This window comes from Eschrichtius robustus, chromosome 20, assembly GCF_028021215.1.
Source record: "Eschrichtius robustus isolate mEscRob2 chromosome 20, mEscRob2.pri, whole genome shotgun sequence".
NCBI classification, from domain to species: domain Eukaryota; kingdom Metazoa; phylum Chordata; class Mammalia; order Artiodactyla; family Eschrichtiidae; genus Eschrichtius; species Eschrichtius robustus.
Genome location: NC_090843.1, coordinates 42,015,934 through 42,034,188, shown reverse-complemented (window position 1 = coordinate 42,034,188; position 18,255 = coordinate 42,015,934). Strand labels below are relative to the sequence as shown.

At 38.2% G+C, this 18,255-nt stretch overlaps 1 protein-coding gene across 3 annotated transcripts in view; it reads right to left on the bottom strand.

Annotated features, from left to right (window-relative positions):
- Nucleotides 1-14,154: 14,154 nt before the first annotated feature.
- Nucleotides 14,155-18,255, bottom strand: part of GDPD1 (glycerophosphodiester phosphodiesterase domain containing 1) — a 39,642-nt gene continuing 35,541 nt past the window's right edge. For all 3 annotated transcript variants that reach the window (XM_068530845.1, XM_068530846.1, XM_068530847.1), the window contains 3 exons: nucleotides 16,581-16,640; nucleotides 14,813-14,864; nucleotides 14,155-14,406 (listed from right to left, as the gene is read on the bottom strand). In XM_068530845.1, the coding sequence (XP_068386946.1) occupies nucleotides 14,284-14,406; nucleotides 14,813-14,864; nucleotides 16,581-16,640 (235 nt within the window). In that variant the 3' untranslated portion in view covers nucleotides 14,155-14,283. The remainder of the gene's footprint in view (nucleotides 14,407-14,812; nucleotides 14,865-16,580; nucleotides 16,641-18,255) is intronic.

Here is an 18,255-nt window from a genome sequence, read left to right as displayed (position 1 = left end):
CACATAAACTTTCACAGTTTGTTTTCAAATGACTGAGGTAGTATACTTTAGCAGAAATTAGAGGCTCCTTTGTAACCTCTGGAGATAACTCTGTAGATGGAAAACCCTATTTATCCACCACCCAAAATTTATCAAATCTATTTTGAACTTATTTTCTAAAACCATGTTTTTATTTAATCCATCTTAACTATTTTTAAGTGTACAGTTCAGTGGCATTAAATTTATTCACATTGTTGTACATCCATCACTACCACCTATTTCCAGAACTTCTTTCATCTTACAAAACTGAAACTCTACCCATTAAACAAAAGCTCCTCATTCCTTTCTGCCCCAGTCCCTGGCAACCATCATTCTACTTTCTGTCTCCATGAATTTGATTACTCTAGGTACTTCATATTAAGTGGACTCATGCAGTATTTGTATTTTTGTGACTGGCTTATTTCACTTAACATAATGTCCTCAAGGTTCATCCATGTTGTAGCATATTGCAGAATTTCCTTCCTTTTCAAGGCTGAGTAATATTCCATTGTATGTATATATCACATTTTGTTTATCCATTCATCTCTTGATGGCCACTTGTGTTGCTTCCACCCCTTGACTAATGTGAATAATGCTCCTGTGAACATGGGTGTACAAATATCTTGACAAGTCCCTGCTTTCAATTCTTTTGTATATTTAGCCAGAAATGGAATTTTTTTTTTTTTTTTTGGAATTGTTGATCATAGGTAACACTGGTCTTAATTTTTTGAGGAATTGCCCTATTCTTTTTCTATAGCAGTCACACCATTTTGCATTCCCAACAGTGCACGAGGGTTCCAATTTCTCCACAACCTCTTCACTACTTGTTATTTTCTGGATTTTCTTAAATAGTAGTCATTCTAATGATTATGAGGTGGTTCTGATAACTTTTTAAAAAAATAAATTTATTTGTTTATTTATTTATGGCTGTGTTAGGTCTTCATTGCTGCATGCAGTCTTTCTCTAGTTGCGGCGAGCGGGGGCTACTCTCCGTTGCGGTGTGTGGGCTTCTCATTGCGGTGGCTTCTCTTGTTGCAGAGCACAGGCTCTAGAGCACAGGCTCAGTAGTTGTGGCGCACAGGCTTAGTTGCTCCACGACATGTGGGATCTTCCCAGACCAGGGCTCGAACCCGTGTCTCCTGCATTGGCAGGCGGATTCTTATGATAACTTTTTAAAACAAGTTGTTTGGGTGAAGTTATTTCAAAAACTGGTGAATTTGGAAAACGACAATTTTTTCTTGAGAAAAAAGTTGCCATAGTTCTTCTCAACATTTCCCAATTGAGCCAAAAGGTATTTTTCTTCCAAGATGATACCATTTATCTAAGTTTTTGATAGATCACATTTGGATCGCTGTTAGTGGTTAATCGGACCAAGTGTATCCTGTTACATTTTGCAAAACTGCCTATATGTTTCTTATTTCAGAATCACATGACCTAAAAATGATGACTGCAGGAATATAACCAAGAAAAGGGGAAATAAATCAGCTACAGAGAAGGCACTGGGCAAAACTTGTAAAGAGTTATACAGTTCATCTGAACTTTTACTTAAGTACACAGAACTGTAGTTTCTTCATTGGTAAGTTTTAATATTTGACCTCAAAGATCGCAGAAGAGAGAAATGGTGAAATTCCTGAATTTTTTAAAACTCAAATTTCTTTATTTCATAATATGGTGAAAATGGTTAGAATGAGGAAATGAAAAAAAATCTCCTGTGTAACACCATACAACAGTTGGAAGAGGACCAGCACTGATGTATATCAAACATGAATTTGTTTAACCAAAAGTCTTACTTGGGGCTTCCCTGGTGGCGCAGTGGTTGAGAATCTGCCTGCCAGTGCAGGGCACACGGGTTCGAGCCCTGGTCTGGGAAGATCCCACATGCCGCGGAGCAGCTGGGCCCGTGAGCCACAGTTACTGAACCTACGCGTCTGGAGCCTGTGCTCCGAAACAAGAGAGGCCGCGACAGTGAGAGGCCCGCGCACGGCGATGAAGAGTGGCCCCTGCTTGCCACAACTAGAGAAAGCCCTCGCACAGAAACGAAGACCCAACACAGCCATAAAAAATAAATAAATAAATACAAAATAAAAGTCTTACTTGGAAAAGAAAGGAAAACAATTACATAAGAGCTAATTTAATTCTTTTTACCACACTCTTTCCATGGTCATATTTAAGAAATTCAGTGACAAAAGTTATGAGGAAAGAACCCACCTGTTAACAGCAGTGTTCTGTGGTGAAACAGCTTTGGACTTGGTCTCTGAAGAAATAGGCTTGCATATCGAGTTTACCACCTCACTATCTGTGCAGTCTTTTATGAGTCACTTAACCCATCTGAGCTTCTGTTTCCTCATCTGTAAACCAGAGATAACATCACAGGACTATGATAAAGATTAAATAAGATGATAGGTATGATGGCACCTGGCATACAAAAAATATTGGATAAATGTTAACTTCATTCCTTTTTCCACAGTAGGGTCGGAGTTGTCTAGTTATTTTGTAGAGCTTTAAGCATGCGTACTCGGGCTCTGGATAGTGTTTCTCAAAGAATGACTTGAATCAGAATTTTTCATATTCCCTCCAGAAATATGTTTCTTTCCAATCTCAGTAAAGGGCTCCACCATTCAATGATCCAGTTGTAGAACTTAAATCTACCAGTCAGCCTAGAGTTTTTCCCCTTTCTTGCTCCACCAAGTCCACTGGTTCTACCTCCAAAATACATCTCAAATCCAGCCAGTTCTCTCCATCTTCACTCTCACTGCCATATCTCTATTTCCATCTTTTTTTTCCTTTTTTGTTATATTCACTAGTTTAGTTTTTAGATCCCACATAAAAATGATAACATTCAGTATCTTTCTCTGACTTATTTCACTAAACATAATGCCCTCCAAGTCCATCCATGTTGTTGTAAATGGCAAAATTTCCTTCTTTTTTTATGGCTGAGAAGTATTCCATTGTATATATATATATATATATATATATATATATATATATATACCACATCTTCTTTACCCATTCATCTGTTGATGGACACTTAGGTTGCTTCTATATCTTGGCTATTGTAAATAGTGCTGCTGTGAACATTGGGATGCATGTATCTTACCAAATTAGTGTTTTTGCTTGGATATATACCAAGGAGTGGAATTGCTGGATCATACTCTATTTTTATTTATTTATTTATTCAATATTTATTTATTTATTTACTTGGTTGCACCGACATCTTAGTTGTGGCAGGCGGGCTCCTTTGTTGTGGCTCATGGGCTCCTTAGTTGTGGCATGTGAACTCTTAGTTGCGACATGCATGTGGGATCTAGTTCCCTGACCAGGGATTGAACCCAGGCCCCCTGCATTGGGAGCACAGAGTCTTATCCACTACACCCCCCAGGGAAGTCCCAATCAGACTCTATTTTTAGTTTTTTGAGGAACCTCCATACTAATTTCCACAGTGGCTGCACCAATTTACATTCCCACCAACCATGTAATACAAGGCTTCCCTTTTCTCCACAACCTCATCATCATTTGTTATTTGTGGTTCTACTTCCATCTTGTCCTTTTCCAATCTATTCCTACTCAGCAGCAAGAATAATCTTTAAACATATACATCCCTCCTCTGCTTAAAATACTTAATGGTTCCTCATTGCCCTTGGAACAAAATGCAAATTCTTTACCATGGCCTGCCCAGAAAGCCCTACACCATCTGATTCCTGCCTAGCTCTCCAGCCTTATGGAGTTTACTCCAGTTTACTTTGCTCCAAGCACACTGGTTTCCTTTCTACTCTTTGAAAACACCAAGCACTCTCCCACCTTTTGCACTTGTGGTTTCTTCTGCCTCAAATGCCCTTCCCTCAGGTTTTATCTCATGTTTCAGGCTGAAACGCCACCTCCACAGAGAGGCCTTCCCTGGTCACTGAATCTAAAGTTACCACCTGCTCCCTTAATCCTCTATCACATCATTATTAGCCATGATTAAGTTGCTTCCTTGTGTGTCTTCTCTCAAAGGCAGGAACTGTGTCTTGTTACCTTTGTACCCATAACATCTTACCTGGTGCCAGACACATGGGGCACTTAAAGAGTTGTTGAATGAATGAATAACTAAGCGAATTAATGAAAAGAAAAGGGGCAAAGGCTTGAAAATCTGCATTTTGTCTAGCTTCCCCAGTGAATCTGTCACGGAATAAATAGGAAGCAGATGCATACTCAGATTAGACTAGTTTGAGTATTATTTAATAAGACATAATCTACAACGGTATGAGAAAATCGCAAGGACAATAAAATGTCCAAGGACTAGTAATAGTGCTCTTACCACCCATAGAATGGAGAAAGTTTGGGAGCTGTTACTGGAACCTGGAAGGAGAGCGTCCTGGAGACAGAGCCACCTTGAAATAAGCTTGCCCTTCAGTTAAAGGACTCAGTCAGCCCAAACTGAGTTTATAGAAAGGAACCTGAGAAAAGCAGTACCATTCTCTCTCTCTTCTCTCTGTCTCAACTCATACTAGGGCTCCCCACTGGCCAAACTGGAAGGAGATTCTGACTGGGGTTAAGGATCAGATAGCATTTTACCTGTAAGGTTTTATTTCTTCTGTTAGAAAAAACTAAAGCATATAAAATAAAATATAATGTCAATTCTGGGTGTTAGATTCACAAATGTTTAATATTAGTTTTTGTTTTTATCTGAGATTTCTGAACTTCTCAGAAAAGTGGTGGTAGTTTTCCATTTACTTCCATGTTTAACGGTTTCGGTCAGTGATGGAATATCAACCATTGATTCCCATCTCCACGGTGCTGTCAACATTGTTTAAGTAACACTACTATATATAAAACAGATAACTAATAAGGATCTACTGTATAGCACAGGGAACTCTTCTCAATAATCTGTAATGACCTATATGGGGAAAGGATCTAAAAAAGAGTGCATATATGTATATGTATAACTGATTCACTTTGTTGTACAGCAGAAACTAACACAACATTTTAAATCAACTATACTCCAATTAAAAAAAAATTGTCATGTCAGAGAACAGTACATACATTTGACATGTGGGAATTTTCTCTTCTGCAGCTTTTATTTGGAAATTTTACTTTTTATAGGATCACATTATGACGTCCCCTTCTACCTGGTTTTTGATATTTCTCTCAGCACTGAATAGTGAATTGAAGACAAGTTAGAAAAATCAGAGTGAGTGTAAAAGTTAAGAAGACCCAATCACACCAATTCTAGCCGGGTGACCTTATAAACTCCCCCAATTTTAGTTTCATCTAAAAAACGGGGATGTGATAATATCAACTACTCTACCAGGTTTTTGTGAGAAACACGTGAGAATGTATGTAAAAGTGAATAAAATCGAAATAGCTATATAAATGTAACGTATTACCATTATTCAGCAATACCAAAACTTTTGAACCCACTGATACTTGAAGCTTAATTTGAATTTAAACGTTTGAAAAGGCGTTTGGGTTTTTTTTTTTTCCTCCTTCTCTAACAACCTATGGGCTTGTTTGGTATCATCTGTCTATGTAAATCTCCAAGTAGGTATCCTAGGAAACTAAGAAATACACAGCGGCTCCTCTCTGACAATTCCAGGCCACACTAGATTTCCTATTTTAGCCCCTCCATGGTCAGCTACAAGTGCTTCCTGCTCCAGCTGTCTCAGATTTCCTCAATTAACCCGTCCTATCTCCACCTCCTCCCACAGGTAACCAATCTCCAGCTCTTCCACTTTGACCCCCCCACCCCACCCCTGTTATGGACTGAATTGTGTCCCCCCTCCAAGTTCCTATGTTGAAACTCTAAACCTCAGTGTGGCTGCATTTGGAATTAGGACCTTTAAGGAAGTAATTAAGATTAAATGAGGTCATAAGACTAGGGCCCTAATCTGATAGGACTGATGCCTTATAGGAGAAAGAGACACCAGAGACCTCTCTGTGTGCATATAGAGAAAAGGCCATGTGGGGATATAGCAAGAAGGAGCCATCTGCAAGCCAGGAAGAAAGGTCTTACCAGACACCACCCCTCCTGGTACCTTGATCTTGGACTTCCGGCCTCCAGAACTGAGAAAATTAATTTCTGTCATTTAAGCCTCCCAATCTGTGGTATTTTGCTATGGCAGCCCAAGCAGACTAATACACTACCTTTAGTTCTTCTATTTTCTTTCAAGTGCAAAAACATGCCAGTGTTGTACACTCTCAGTCTACCCTGGAGTATAAGAAAGAAAGATACCTCTTCCTCCTCCTCTCTCAGCTCTCGATTACCTACTGACTAGGCCATACATACCAAGGAGGGCAAGGATTGTTCTGTATGGTTTACATACATCTGTAACCCAAGCACCTGGCTTGGCAGGCATTCATAAATATTTGTTGGATAAATTACAACCTATTCAGTCTTGAAAGGGATCTTTGCCCACATTCTTCTCTCTCCAATATTTCCAGTCTCTCTCCACTAGCTCCTTCACATTTTCACACATTTATAAGCCTCCCCATTTAGGACACAACTCACTTGATACTGCTGCCTTTTCAAATGTCTTGGTTCTCCAGTTTCTTTGAATAAGTGGCTGATTTTTACTAGCCTCGTTTAGTACCATTCAGTCCTCTTCCCCCTCGCAGTCTGGTATCAATTCCATCAACTATAGGGATAAATAAATCCCAGTTAAGGAGGCCTCCTTTTAAACCAGATGCAGTCATCCTTTCCAGCCCTTGCCTTCCTTGACCTCAATGTCCTATTAGGGACACTGCTGATAACCACTTTCTTAAACTCTCTTCTTTCATGTGGTTGAGGACACTCTACTTCCCTCCTTCTCAGGCCACACCTTCTCTGTTTCCTTTGAGCGTATTCTAAGGCTCAACTCTCTGCTCACTCTTTTCCCCCACTCACTTTTTTCAAGAGTGCTTTTACTCTCCTAGTTCAAATTATCAACACGTTTGACTCTTGATAAATCACAGCTGAATTGATTTCATTTTAAATGCAGAATCTCAAGCCTCGAATTAGCACTCAGCACATCCCAAGAACCCCACCATGTTTCTCTAACAGGAACACATTCCCACTTCCCAAGGTGACTATGACAGAAAGGTTCCTGTTTCCTCAAAACTTTTGCACCCCTTTCTCCATTCCCAGTTTTAGCAAAGACCTTGTCTCACCTGTCATCGGGAAATTAGAAACCATTGGATGAAAACTCTAATCTTCCCACCAACAAAGAACAAAGCCCTGCTTTTATTTGTACCTTGATTTTTTTCATTTACAATGGAGGAAGTGTCCTTCCCATGAATAGCTAAGCTCTTCACTAGTCACATCCCGCTCCTCTTTTTTTTTAATTTTTATTTTTTGGCCACCCCCGGCGGCCTGTGGGATCCTAGTCCCCCAACCAGGGATCGAACCTGCGCCCCCTGTTTTGGAAGTGCCGAGTCTTAACCACTGGGCCACCAGGAAAGTCCCGCCTCTTCTTTTTATTCTTAGTACCCACCAAGCTCTTTCCTGCCTCAGGGCCTTTGCATAAGCTCTTCCATCTGCTTAGAGCGCTCTTCCTCCTATTCTTTGATTGGTTCATTCCTCTTGCTTTAGATCTCAGTATAAATGCCACCTCCTCAAAGAGGCCTACCTTGACCATTTTACCTAGAATAAGCTTGACTTTGTTCTTCCTTATCTCAGTCCCTTGTTTATGTCCATAATACTTGTTTCAACTTGAAATGAACGTTTGTCCACTTTTTTTGTTTGTATTCTCAAAGTGAATGTAAGATCCATGAGTCTATATATGATGTCTATCTGGCTTACCATTATACCTCCAGCTCTAATAAGTGACTGACCTACAGGAGGTGCTCAATAAATACCCACTGCATAAATATGTGATCATATTGATTTCCTACTTCCTCCAGAGAGGGAATTCAGTGATTGGAGGATAGGAATGGGAAAGAGAAATTTCACCATATACCCTTTTGTACTTTATGTGAGTATATTACCTATTCAAAATAAATTACATTAAATTTAGAAAAAAGAAGGCAGTTGTATTGTTCCAGTCTATAGATGATGGTAGCTTGTACTAGGATGGTGGCAGTGGGGTTGAAAAGAAATATCAATAAATAGATTTGATATCTAGGATTTCATGACTGGGTATAAGGGGGTGAGGTATACATAAGAATGCCCATCACAGCATTATTTATAATAATGAATAATTGGAAACAAATTTCCAATGACAGGGAAATGGTTCAGTAAACCATGGCACATCTACTCGGTTAAATAGCATTCTACCTTTTTAAAAGAATTTATAACATGGGAAACTGTTCATGTAATATTAAGTGGAAAAAACCCCAAAATGTAAAAGTACATATAACAGTGTAATCATTACCATGTAGAAACCCCAAAAACTATGCACTGTAAAAAGATAGAAGAAAATAGAGCAAAAAATTAATAAAAAGTAAATGTCTTTGAGTTGTGGAGTTATGAATTTTTTAAAATAAATTTATTTATTTTATTTATTTATTTTTGGCTGCATTGGGTCTTTGTTGCTGCACGCAGGCTTTCTCTAGTTGCGGCGAGCGGGAGCTACTCCAGTTGCGGTGTGCAGGCTTCTTGTTGCAGTGGCTTCTCTTGTTGCGGAGCACGGGCTCTAGGCGCACGGGCTTCAGTAGTTGTGGCATGCAAGCTCAGTAGTTGTGGCATGCGAGCTCGGTAGTTGTGGCTCGTGGGCTCTAGAGCGCAGGCTCAGTAGTTGTGGCGCACGGGCTTAGTTGCTCTGTGGCAGGTGGGATCTTCCCGGACCAGGGCTCAAACCCGTGTCCCCTGCATTGGCAGGTGGATTCTTAACCACTGCACCACCAGGGAAGTGCCTGGAATTATGAACTTTTTAAAAAGGTCCAGATAATTTCTGGATCATATCCAAAGCAAAGCCATAATCCCTCTTTCCTGATCAACAAATCAACAAGAAAGAAGTGGTTAAGCAGAAAAGCTGGATTCTTTGGTCAACTCCAAGTTGGCAGTTAAAGGTTTCTCTTCTCAAGAATTTGGAGAAAAGTCACCTGCTAAGGCCCTGGACATCTAACAAATCTGTGGTAGCTAGAAAGGCTTTTATTTTTAAATTCTTTTAAAAATAATTGATCTCTATTAATTGTAGAAAAATTAGAAAACAGACAAGTAAAACTAAGTCACTCATAATTCCATCATCATAAAAACCACAACTAACACTTTGGTAGCTATCATTCACTTTTTAAATGAATATATATAAATATTTTTTGATTATAGAGTATATGGTCTTATGGCTTAGCCTTTTTACTTAATAATATCTCACATCAGTACACACAGAACATTAATATTTTAATAATATCATTATTTGGATTTATCATAATTTATGTAACCAGTTCCTTCGTGTTGCATACTTAGATTATTTCTAACTTTTCCCTATGCATATGTACCTTTGGGTACTTGTCCTGCTATTTTCTTAGGATATTATTCCTAGCACTGGAATTTTGGAGTGAAAGGATATATTTAAAGATACTGTCAAATTAATCCTCAAAGTGTTCTGCCAATTTATATTCCCACCAACAGTTCATGAGTGCCTGTTTCCCCATGCCTCTCACCAATGCTTTCACTCTTGCCCTTCTAAGAGTTAGAAATTGGTATCTCACTCAACGTTGTTTTCATTTATAGGTTTTTGATTACTAGCGAGGTGAAACATTTTTTGATTGTTGACTTTTTATATATGTGGATTACCTGTTCATATCCCCAACTCATTGTTCTTGAAAAGTTTTTGACCAGAAAGGACCATAAACCCTTGAGGAACTGACTGAATGAAAAAGGATTAGAGTGAGTTAGGAAGGAAGGAACAAAGAGAGGTTCTACTCAAGGCCGAAGGGTGAAAAGATCTTAGATCAAAGATTACAGAAGCAAAGAAAAAATTTTTTTGCAGAAAACTCCTTTTTCAAGTCAAACTTTATGTGGAACTCACATATGAAACAGAAAAAAGTGAAGCAGCTCTTGTCAACTGGGAAGGGGTAACACCCAGCTATACCTGCTCAGCCCCCTCTTAGCATAACCATCCCAACTCACCCAGCAGAAGCTGCCTAGGCCCCGTCTTGGGGCTTCAAGGAACTAAAATTTAAAACTAGTGGGCAAACAAGACCAATGTATTTGTATTATTTTCATAAGCAATGAGTTAAAATTAGGCCTTTTTTTTATAGACTTCTCTACTTTTGAAAGAAGAGGGCATAAATGAATGGGGAAAAATGTTATCATTCAGTCTCACTGTGGTATGAAGTGGTGGCATTTCTGGTGGCATAGCAACCTATTCAAATTGCAAGTAGAATACTGAGAAAGAACTAATATCACCTTTAAAGTCCTAGCTTCGGGACTTCCCTGGTGGCTCAGTGGTTAAGAATCCGCCTGCCAAGGCAGGGAACATGGGTTTGATCCCTGGTCCGGGAAGATCCCACATGCCACAGAGCAACTAAGCCCGTGTGCCACAACTACTGAGCCTGAGCTCTAGAGCCCGTGCTCCGCAACGGGAGAAGCCACCACAATGAAAAGCCCGCACACCACAACGAAGAGTAGCCCCTGCTCAACACAACTAGAGAAAGCCCACACGCAGCAAAGAAGACCCAATGCAACCAAAAATAAAATAAATAAATAAAAATAAAAAAATAAATTAAAAACATAAACATTAAAAAGTAAATAAAATAAAAATAAAAACAGCTGAAATTTATGCTAAAAAATAAAAAATAAAGTGCTAGCTTTGCAATACCTATAAAGTACACAAAACTCCTAAATCTATTCTTCCAGATCTATCCTTTCATCCTAGGGCTAATATACCTAAACTTGAACACCTTTCTGTCATTTCAAAGAGTACCCATATACATTATTTTTACCACCAAACCGGACACCTCTCCAAGTTCCCCATTTTCCTGCAGCTTTGGAGTTAGTAGTGAACTTTCTCTTCTCCTCTTAAGCTCATCTAGTCACCAACTCTTATTAATTCTTCCCTTACAGAGATGCTTAGATTCATTGTTTCCCTACTTACATTGCCACTGCTATCATCTGGACACTTATTACTTCATTCCTGGATTGCTGCAAGAGTTTCCATCTTGTAGACTATTGCCAAATTAAATTTTATGCAATCTAATGTTAATTGGATCTGTATAGCCTTCTGACCTGGTTTCTGGACTATTCTCTGGTCTAGGCTTATATCTTTATTTCAGCTTATAGGATGATCCAACTTTCCAAACAATAGTTTGTCAGTGTTATACAAAAAAGGCAGAAAAAGCTAAACATCACTAATGGCTTTATGAATTATTTTGGTATGCTCCAGCATTCTGATCTCTTTGACCTTTGATCTGACCACTTTGGTCCTGATCTTGTTTTGGTGCCTGGTCTCTGACTGCTATTTACATTTTCCCTTTGGTACTGAAATGATTATGTTATATTATTGTCTGGCAGTTTCAGTTCTTGTTTTTAACGTCTCAAGTTTAGCCACCTACTTGACACATGACTTTTGATTCAGAACAAACTCTTCAACCTGGCATTCATGGCTTTCCTTAATTGGAAAGGAAATTTTTTTTAATCTATGGCAGATTCTCTCTTGATATTTTTTTTTTTAACCTTTTCAGGCCCACCCTGTTGCACAACTCTAAGCAGACTCGTTCACCTTGTATTTTGTGTCAGTGATTTCCCGTACTAGAACATACGATGATTGATGTTTTATGTTCTCTTTTCCTACCCCACTGCAGCCATTCTTTCACCACAGTTGCGCTACTAGATGCCCACCTGTAGCCAGGGCCACACCCCAATTTCTAGAACAAGTCCTGGCCAGAAATGAGAGGTTGAACAGCTCTGGGACTCAGTGTCAACTTACTACTCTAATTAGTCCAGCGTTATCACTCTGTTCTTCGGTTCTATTAAATGAGCTTCTTTCCAAGATCTGGGTCCTAGTTCTTCTAACTTGTGTCCTGTTTTGCCTTGGTAACATGCCTCGGACCCTAGTCCTACAGAGAAACTCTTACTACTTCAAGTTAAAATTCCCAAATTCCGGCAGGACTTCCCGGGTGGTCCAGTGGTTATGACTCCACGCTCCCAATTCAGGGGACACAGTTTCAATCCCTGGCTGGGGAAGATCCCACATGCCATGCGATGCGGCCAAAAAAAAAAAAAAAAAAAAAAAAATGATAGTAAGAAAATAAAATTCCCTCATGCCAATTGCCTACTGAAATACCTACCTGTCAACTGCTGTCCACTGCCATGTATTTAGGATTCTACTGGCATGCTGGACTATAGGTCTATCAAATCTTTTTTTTTTTTTTTTTTTAGGCCATGCCTCATGGCTTGTGGGGATCATAGTTCCCCACCCAGGGACTGAACCCGTGCCCCCTGCATTTTAGGAGTGCAGAGTCTTAACAACTGGACCACCAGGGAAGTCCTTGGGTCTGTCAAATCTAGTGCTACCCTCATCCCAGGCAAAGGGTCTAATCCCATCTTTTGACCACTTCTCTAGCCTTCCCTACCACACAATGCCTAGCAATATCTCTCTCAAAATGAAAGGGTATCTAACCTCTTTTAAAATGTGATGCCCCAATCAGAAGAGCAATATTCAGATGTTATCTGATAACTCTTTTGTTATAGATACTATACTTTTATTAAATGAATTGAAGTCACCTTGACTATAAAATCATCAAACTTTTAAAACATGACTTTCTAAACATCTTTACCATGCTGGGTACTTTATCTTCTACTGATTGACGCAAAATATATGCTGGCCCTATAATATGAACTGCATCATAACTGAATCATAACAAAGCAAAATTTGGAAAGGGGAAATTGCAAAAAGGATTATATCAAAGATGATCAAAAAGATCTCTAGCAACTATAATCATAAATTACTATAAGTGAAAGTGAAAATGATGGATTTAATGGATTACCTGCCCAAGTTATTTACTCAAATACCAAGAGGCAATTTCTTTACCATAGAAGTGTTTCTATGTTTTATTTTCCTTACACTAGAGAGAAGTCTCAGGTGTATTGAGTTACACTATCAATTTACCATCTCATTAAATTCTGAAAAAAAATTATAAAGCATATTTGGAATTAGGACTGCAAAACAAAATCACCACCAATGAAGAACCCTTATTTTGTTTTTGAAAATTTTATTTCAGTTTAAACAAAAAAAAAAAATGTCATTTATGTCATCCAGGGACAGGTGGGAGAGTATGATCATCCTTTGTAGCTGTTAGCTGGCAAACTTCAAATGTTCCAGATTATATTTACCTCCCAGAGAGGTAACGAAAATAAGTCAAAAAGATTAGAAACAGATTTACATGAAGTCACATCAGAAAATCTGAGAAAGTGATGCCTAATGCTTTGGGAAATTCTGTTTCCACTAATATTCAGAAGAATAAATTCTTAAAGATCAGGAGGAGGTGGTTTATACTATAAGTTTTAGACACAGTGATATGCACTTTCATCAGTTTCATATGATTATTAGGATTCAAGATGTTATTTAACATCTAGATGTAGGTCCAGACAGTTAGTCATTGCCAACAATGGAAAATGTACATTTCTTTAGAGGAAACAAAAATGTGACTATTTGCATCTTGTCTTAATTTACAATTAAGTCCAATTTTAATGTTTACAAAAAAAAAAAAAAAAGACACAGTAGCATTGTTACATACCTGAAAAAGATTCCAAATAGAATGTCCCTATTGATAACAGCAACCAAAAAATTCGAATTTAGTCTACAGATTTTATTTCTGATCATGTAATAAACTTTCAGTTATTTCTTGGAGTCTGCTTTCTGCTAACAATGTTCAACTTGTCAGATAAGTACATCACTGATTTCCGAGCTCTCCTTTCACTGTATTTTTCCCCTTTAACTAAGATGTACCTAGAAGTAAGAAGACAACTGGGATAGCCGTAATGGCCTTCAATAATTCTGTCTTACTAATTAGTTGATCTTATTCCAGTGAAGGCTAATGTCAAATTTATCCAATAGTCTTTGATTTCAGAATGACTTATAATAGTAGAATACTGCATCATATACAGAAATCTTGATCGATCATCTACTTACATCTCATAACCAGTTTTCTTTCTAAACAAACTATTTACAAATGTAAAATATGCAATATTGTTTAAAATAGATATACAATATATAGTTTCTACATTCTCAGACAGGCTTAAAAATGAGGTAATAAACACTTAACTGATTAAACCTTTTACCATTCCAGAAATGGCTTAGGGAAATAATAACAATTTTTTTTCTTAGGTCTTTTCATGTTTTCTTTGAATGCTTCTGAGTACCTCCTTTTCTATTCTGAAAAATTATGTAAAAAATCCTTAAGTTTTGTTGGATAGTCTGTCATCACCCCAGTTGCTCCCAAATCAAAAGCTCTTTTGTATTCCTGCTCTTCATTTAATACCCAAACATACACCTGAAAATTAGAAACATGAGAAATATGAGAAGAAATGTTAAAATAGAAAATTGTTTTCATGGTAGCATGTATCCACTACAATCTCAGCACACTTAAAAATAACCTTTTAATAACCTGCAATTTTAAGAAATCATTGAGCCCTTTAAACAAATTCCACTTTGCTCATTAAATATGACCGTCCCACCCCTCGGCTTCAGCTATTCTCACCAATACATAGGTGAACTCTGAAATGCCAGTACTTTCTTGCTAACTGTAAGGCAGAGCTTAAGGTCTTCATGTGAGAACCATTAAAGCAGCAGAAGCAGAGTCAGGACCATATTAAGTCAGTTAAAAGTTCCTGCCCCTTAAACTTGTGTTAAACTGCTAAACTATGCTGTTTCTAAAATGCATCATTCCAAAAACTTACCTGAATGCCTCGGGCAGTGAGGTGGTCGAACAAAGCTTTTCTCATTAGTAGACTAGAAAAGAAAAGCACAACAGATTTAGGTACTCCTTAGCCCTAAAGAAGGACTAAAATTAGTCCTCAGTCCTAATTTAGTCAATCTAGAGTTTAAAATTCCTAGTTGAACTTAATCCCAATGTTTTGGCAACATAACCAACGGCCTCAAGCAATAATAGCTGCTGTGGATGCATTTGTATCTTAACTGCTGAATCTCCTTTCTACTCCTTGCTGCCATTAGATCCCCAGGAGACGTATTCTTATTGAAGCAGCTCAGTGCAGAAGGGGCTTCCTCACTTTCCCTGCTGGCACCATAATGAGAGCGGGAAATAACCGGGAAGTCGGTGTTCCTAACTTTCCAAGTTAAAATAAGGCAGTGAACTTGGGTCAAATTCTATAACATCACAGTCCATTTACAAAATGAATTAGTCTTTTGTGAGCTATCTTAGAAACCTAATGTCCAGGACTTCCCTGGCGGCGCAGTGGTTAAGAATCCGCCTGCCAATGCAGGGGACACGGGTTCGAGCCCTGGTCTGGGAAGATCCCACATGCCGCGGAGCAACTAAGCCCGTGCGCCACAACTACTGAGCCTGCGTTCCACAACTACTGAAGCCTGCGTGCCTAGAGCCCGTGCTCCGCAACAAGAGAAGCCACCACAATGAGAAGCCCACCCAAAGCAACTAAGAGTAGCCCCCGCTCGCCACAACTAGAGAAAGCCCCCGTGCCGCAACAAAGACCCAACACAGCCAAAAATAAATAAATAAATAAATAAATAAATTTATATATATAAAAAAAGAAACCTAATGTCCATTAATTACACTATCCTTTATATAGGAAAAAAAAAAAGCATTTTTTTTTCAGTTCCAAATAACTAACTTAAAAGTGAACTTCTGGAATACAAATCACTTGAACAAGATGGGAACTTACTGTACTGAAAAGCTATACATATTATTTCTATTCTGTTTATGTCTATTAGAATGATTAAGTAACGGAAACTAAAAATCATATGCATTTAACACCAATTAAAAATGCATCCTTAAAAACTAGAAATTAATTCAGGAATACAGCAAAAAAGAAGAAACCCTGTGGCACAGAGAAAAGATACAACTAGTTTTCCAACTCTATGAAAGAGGAGCTAGTAATAAAAGGTTGTGATTTATGACTATTATTTAAGCATTCAAGGTTCCACTTTAAAGCAAAGTATAGCACAATAACTTTGTGGGTTTTACCTAACATTAAACTCAACATGTCTTAGAATTTAAGGCATTTTATCTAAAGTAGATGCCCCCCAAATAGATGCCCACCATTTTCCTGAGAAATGTGCCATTAGTCAATATATACTGTTACATATATTGCATTGCTATACACACTTCTTTTCACTGTATTTTTGACTGCAGGCTCGTGGAAACAGTGACTAAGTAGAGGGGATGGGTATATATCCCGGCTCTGCTACTAACCAGCTACATAACGCCAAGTACTGTAAATCATCTAACTTCGGGTAGGTGGGTGCTCAGTTTTCTCCTGAGTTTGATGAGATTATCTCTCAATTCTTCTTAAGGTTTTGTGACTAGCAATTAAGCTAGTTCTAAATGATTCATACATCATCCATTTGTATAGTAGATGTTCAACACATCCTTGTTACAAATTACATGTAGAAAGCCTGCTCTAAATTATAAGCATCGTATTTAATAGAGTTAAAACAATAATTTGTATATCAAGAAACTAAAATTCTTACGTATCAGAAAGCCAGATGAGAAACTTTTGACTTCTGGACATGGTGTGTGGTTCTTTTAGCCTGAGACAAAATAAAATTTAAATCATAAATTAGAAACACAGGAATATATCAGTGTGATAAAATAAAACAAGTACAAAAACAAAAAGAGTGCCTTGTCTGCACTTAGTATATGTTTAAAAAATATTTGGAAAAGGACAAAAATAAATTCAAACAAAGCCCATTTGGGTTTTCTATTTTCATTGATTTCAAGCTAATTTTTTGCTACCACAATTCAAAGGTTAAAATTAATAAGTTATCTTTCCAGAGACCCTGGGTACCCAGAACTCATGTCTCTTCTCTTTTCTGGTGAAGCCTCTTTCTTTTGCTTTGTCTGCTGTAATTTTGTATGTAGTAGATTTAAACACACAACCAAACTTTACTATGGATTAAAAGATATTTGGGGTAAAAATGAGACTAAAAAAAACCGTAAAGGCATTTTTTTTCTTTCACTTTCAATGTTTTAAGACCTAGGCCCTGTCCTTTTAAAATATCTTTCCTACTGAAAGAGTATACTTGACTTTTAGACCTAAGCTGAGCTCCTTCTTCAACCTCTTTGACGCCTAGAGCAGCACCTGTGTCATTAACTCTGGGTTGTGTCCAGAGACATCTCTGATTAGTCAGTCTCTCTACTATGAAGATTCCTCAGCTTCTTTCTAAGTTAAACAGCACAGAGTGATTTTTATTCTCCCCAGATCTTCATTTCTTATTTCCTTTCTAACTCTTCCTATCTACACTAAATTCATTTTTTGTCTTTTTCTCTGAATTCAGTTTTTATTTGAAGCTCTCTAAATAAACTCCTTTTTTCCCACTAACTCTAGCCCAGGTAGAAAGTCCTGACTGCAATTTCAGGAATCCCAAGAATTTAATAACTCAAAATACTAGTTACCTCATTAAACACAAATGATTATGTTGTCTTAGGAAGTACCCACTGTCTTTCATTAAAAAAAATAATAGGGACTTCCCTGGTGGCGCAGTGGTTAAGAATCCGCCTGCCAATGCAGGGAACACGGGTTCTATCCCTGGTCAGGGAAGATCCCACATGCCGCGGAGCAACTAAGCCTGTGAGCCACAACTACTGCGCCTGTGCTCTAGAGCCACGAGCCACAAGTACCGAGCCCGCGTGCCACAACTACTGAAGCCCACGCGCTCTAGGGCTTGTGCTCCGCAACAAGAGAAGCCACCGCAATGAGAAGGCCGCGCACCGCAACGAAGAGTAGCCCCCGCTTGCCGCAACTAGAGGAAGCCTGCGTGCAGCAACGAAGACCCAATGTAGCCAAAAATAAATTTTTTAAAACAATAATAATAAAACATACAAACACATAATATCCTACCAGTGTCTTAATCCATAATCATTTTTTAGAGAAAAAAATTAATTCTATGAAGTTTGTTCATATGTCTATTTTTTAACAGTATTTGCTTCTAAAAGGAACACATGGAGATGATCTAGAGAGCACAACAGTCCACTCTTGACCAGAGGAAAGCTAAGTACTTTAGGAATAAATGGTTAGGAATTATTTTAATCTAGCAAACAAAATTGGTTTGTTTGTAGACAAGAATGATTTCTGCTGTTTCCTTTCAGAAACAGCTACAAACACTGCTAGTAAATATAACTGGGAATAGACAAAATAAACATAGT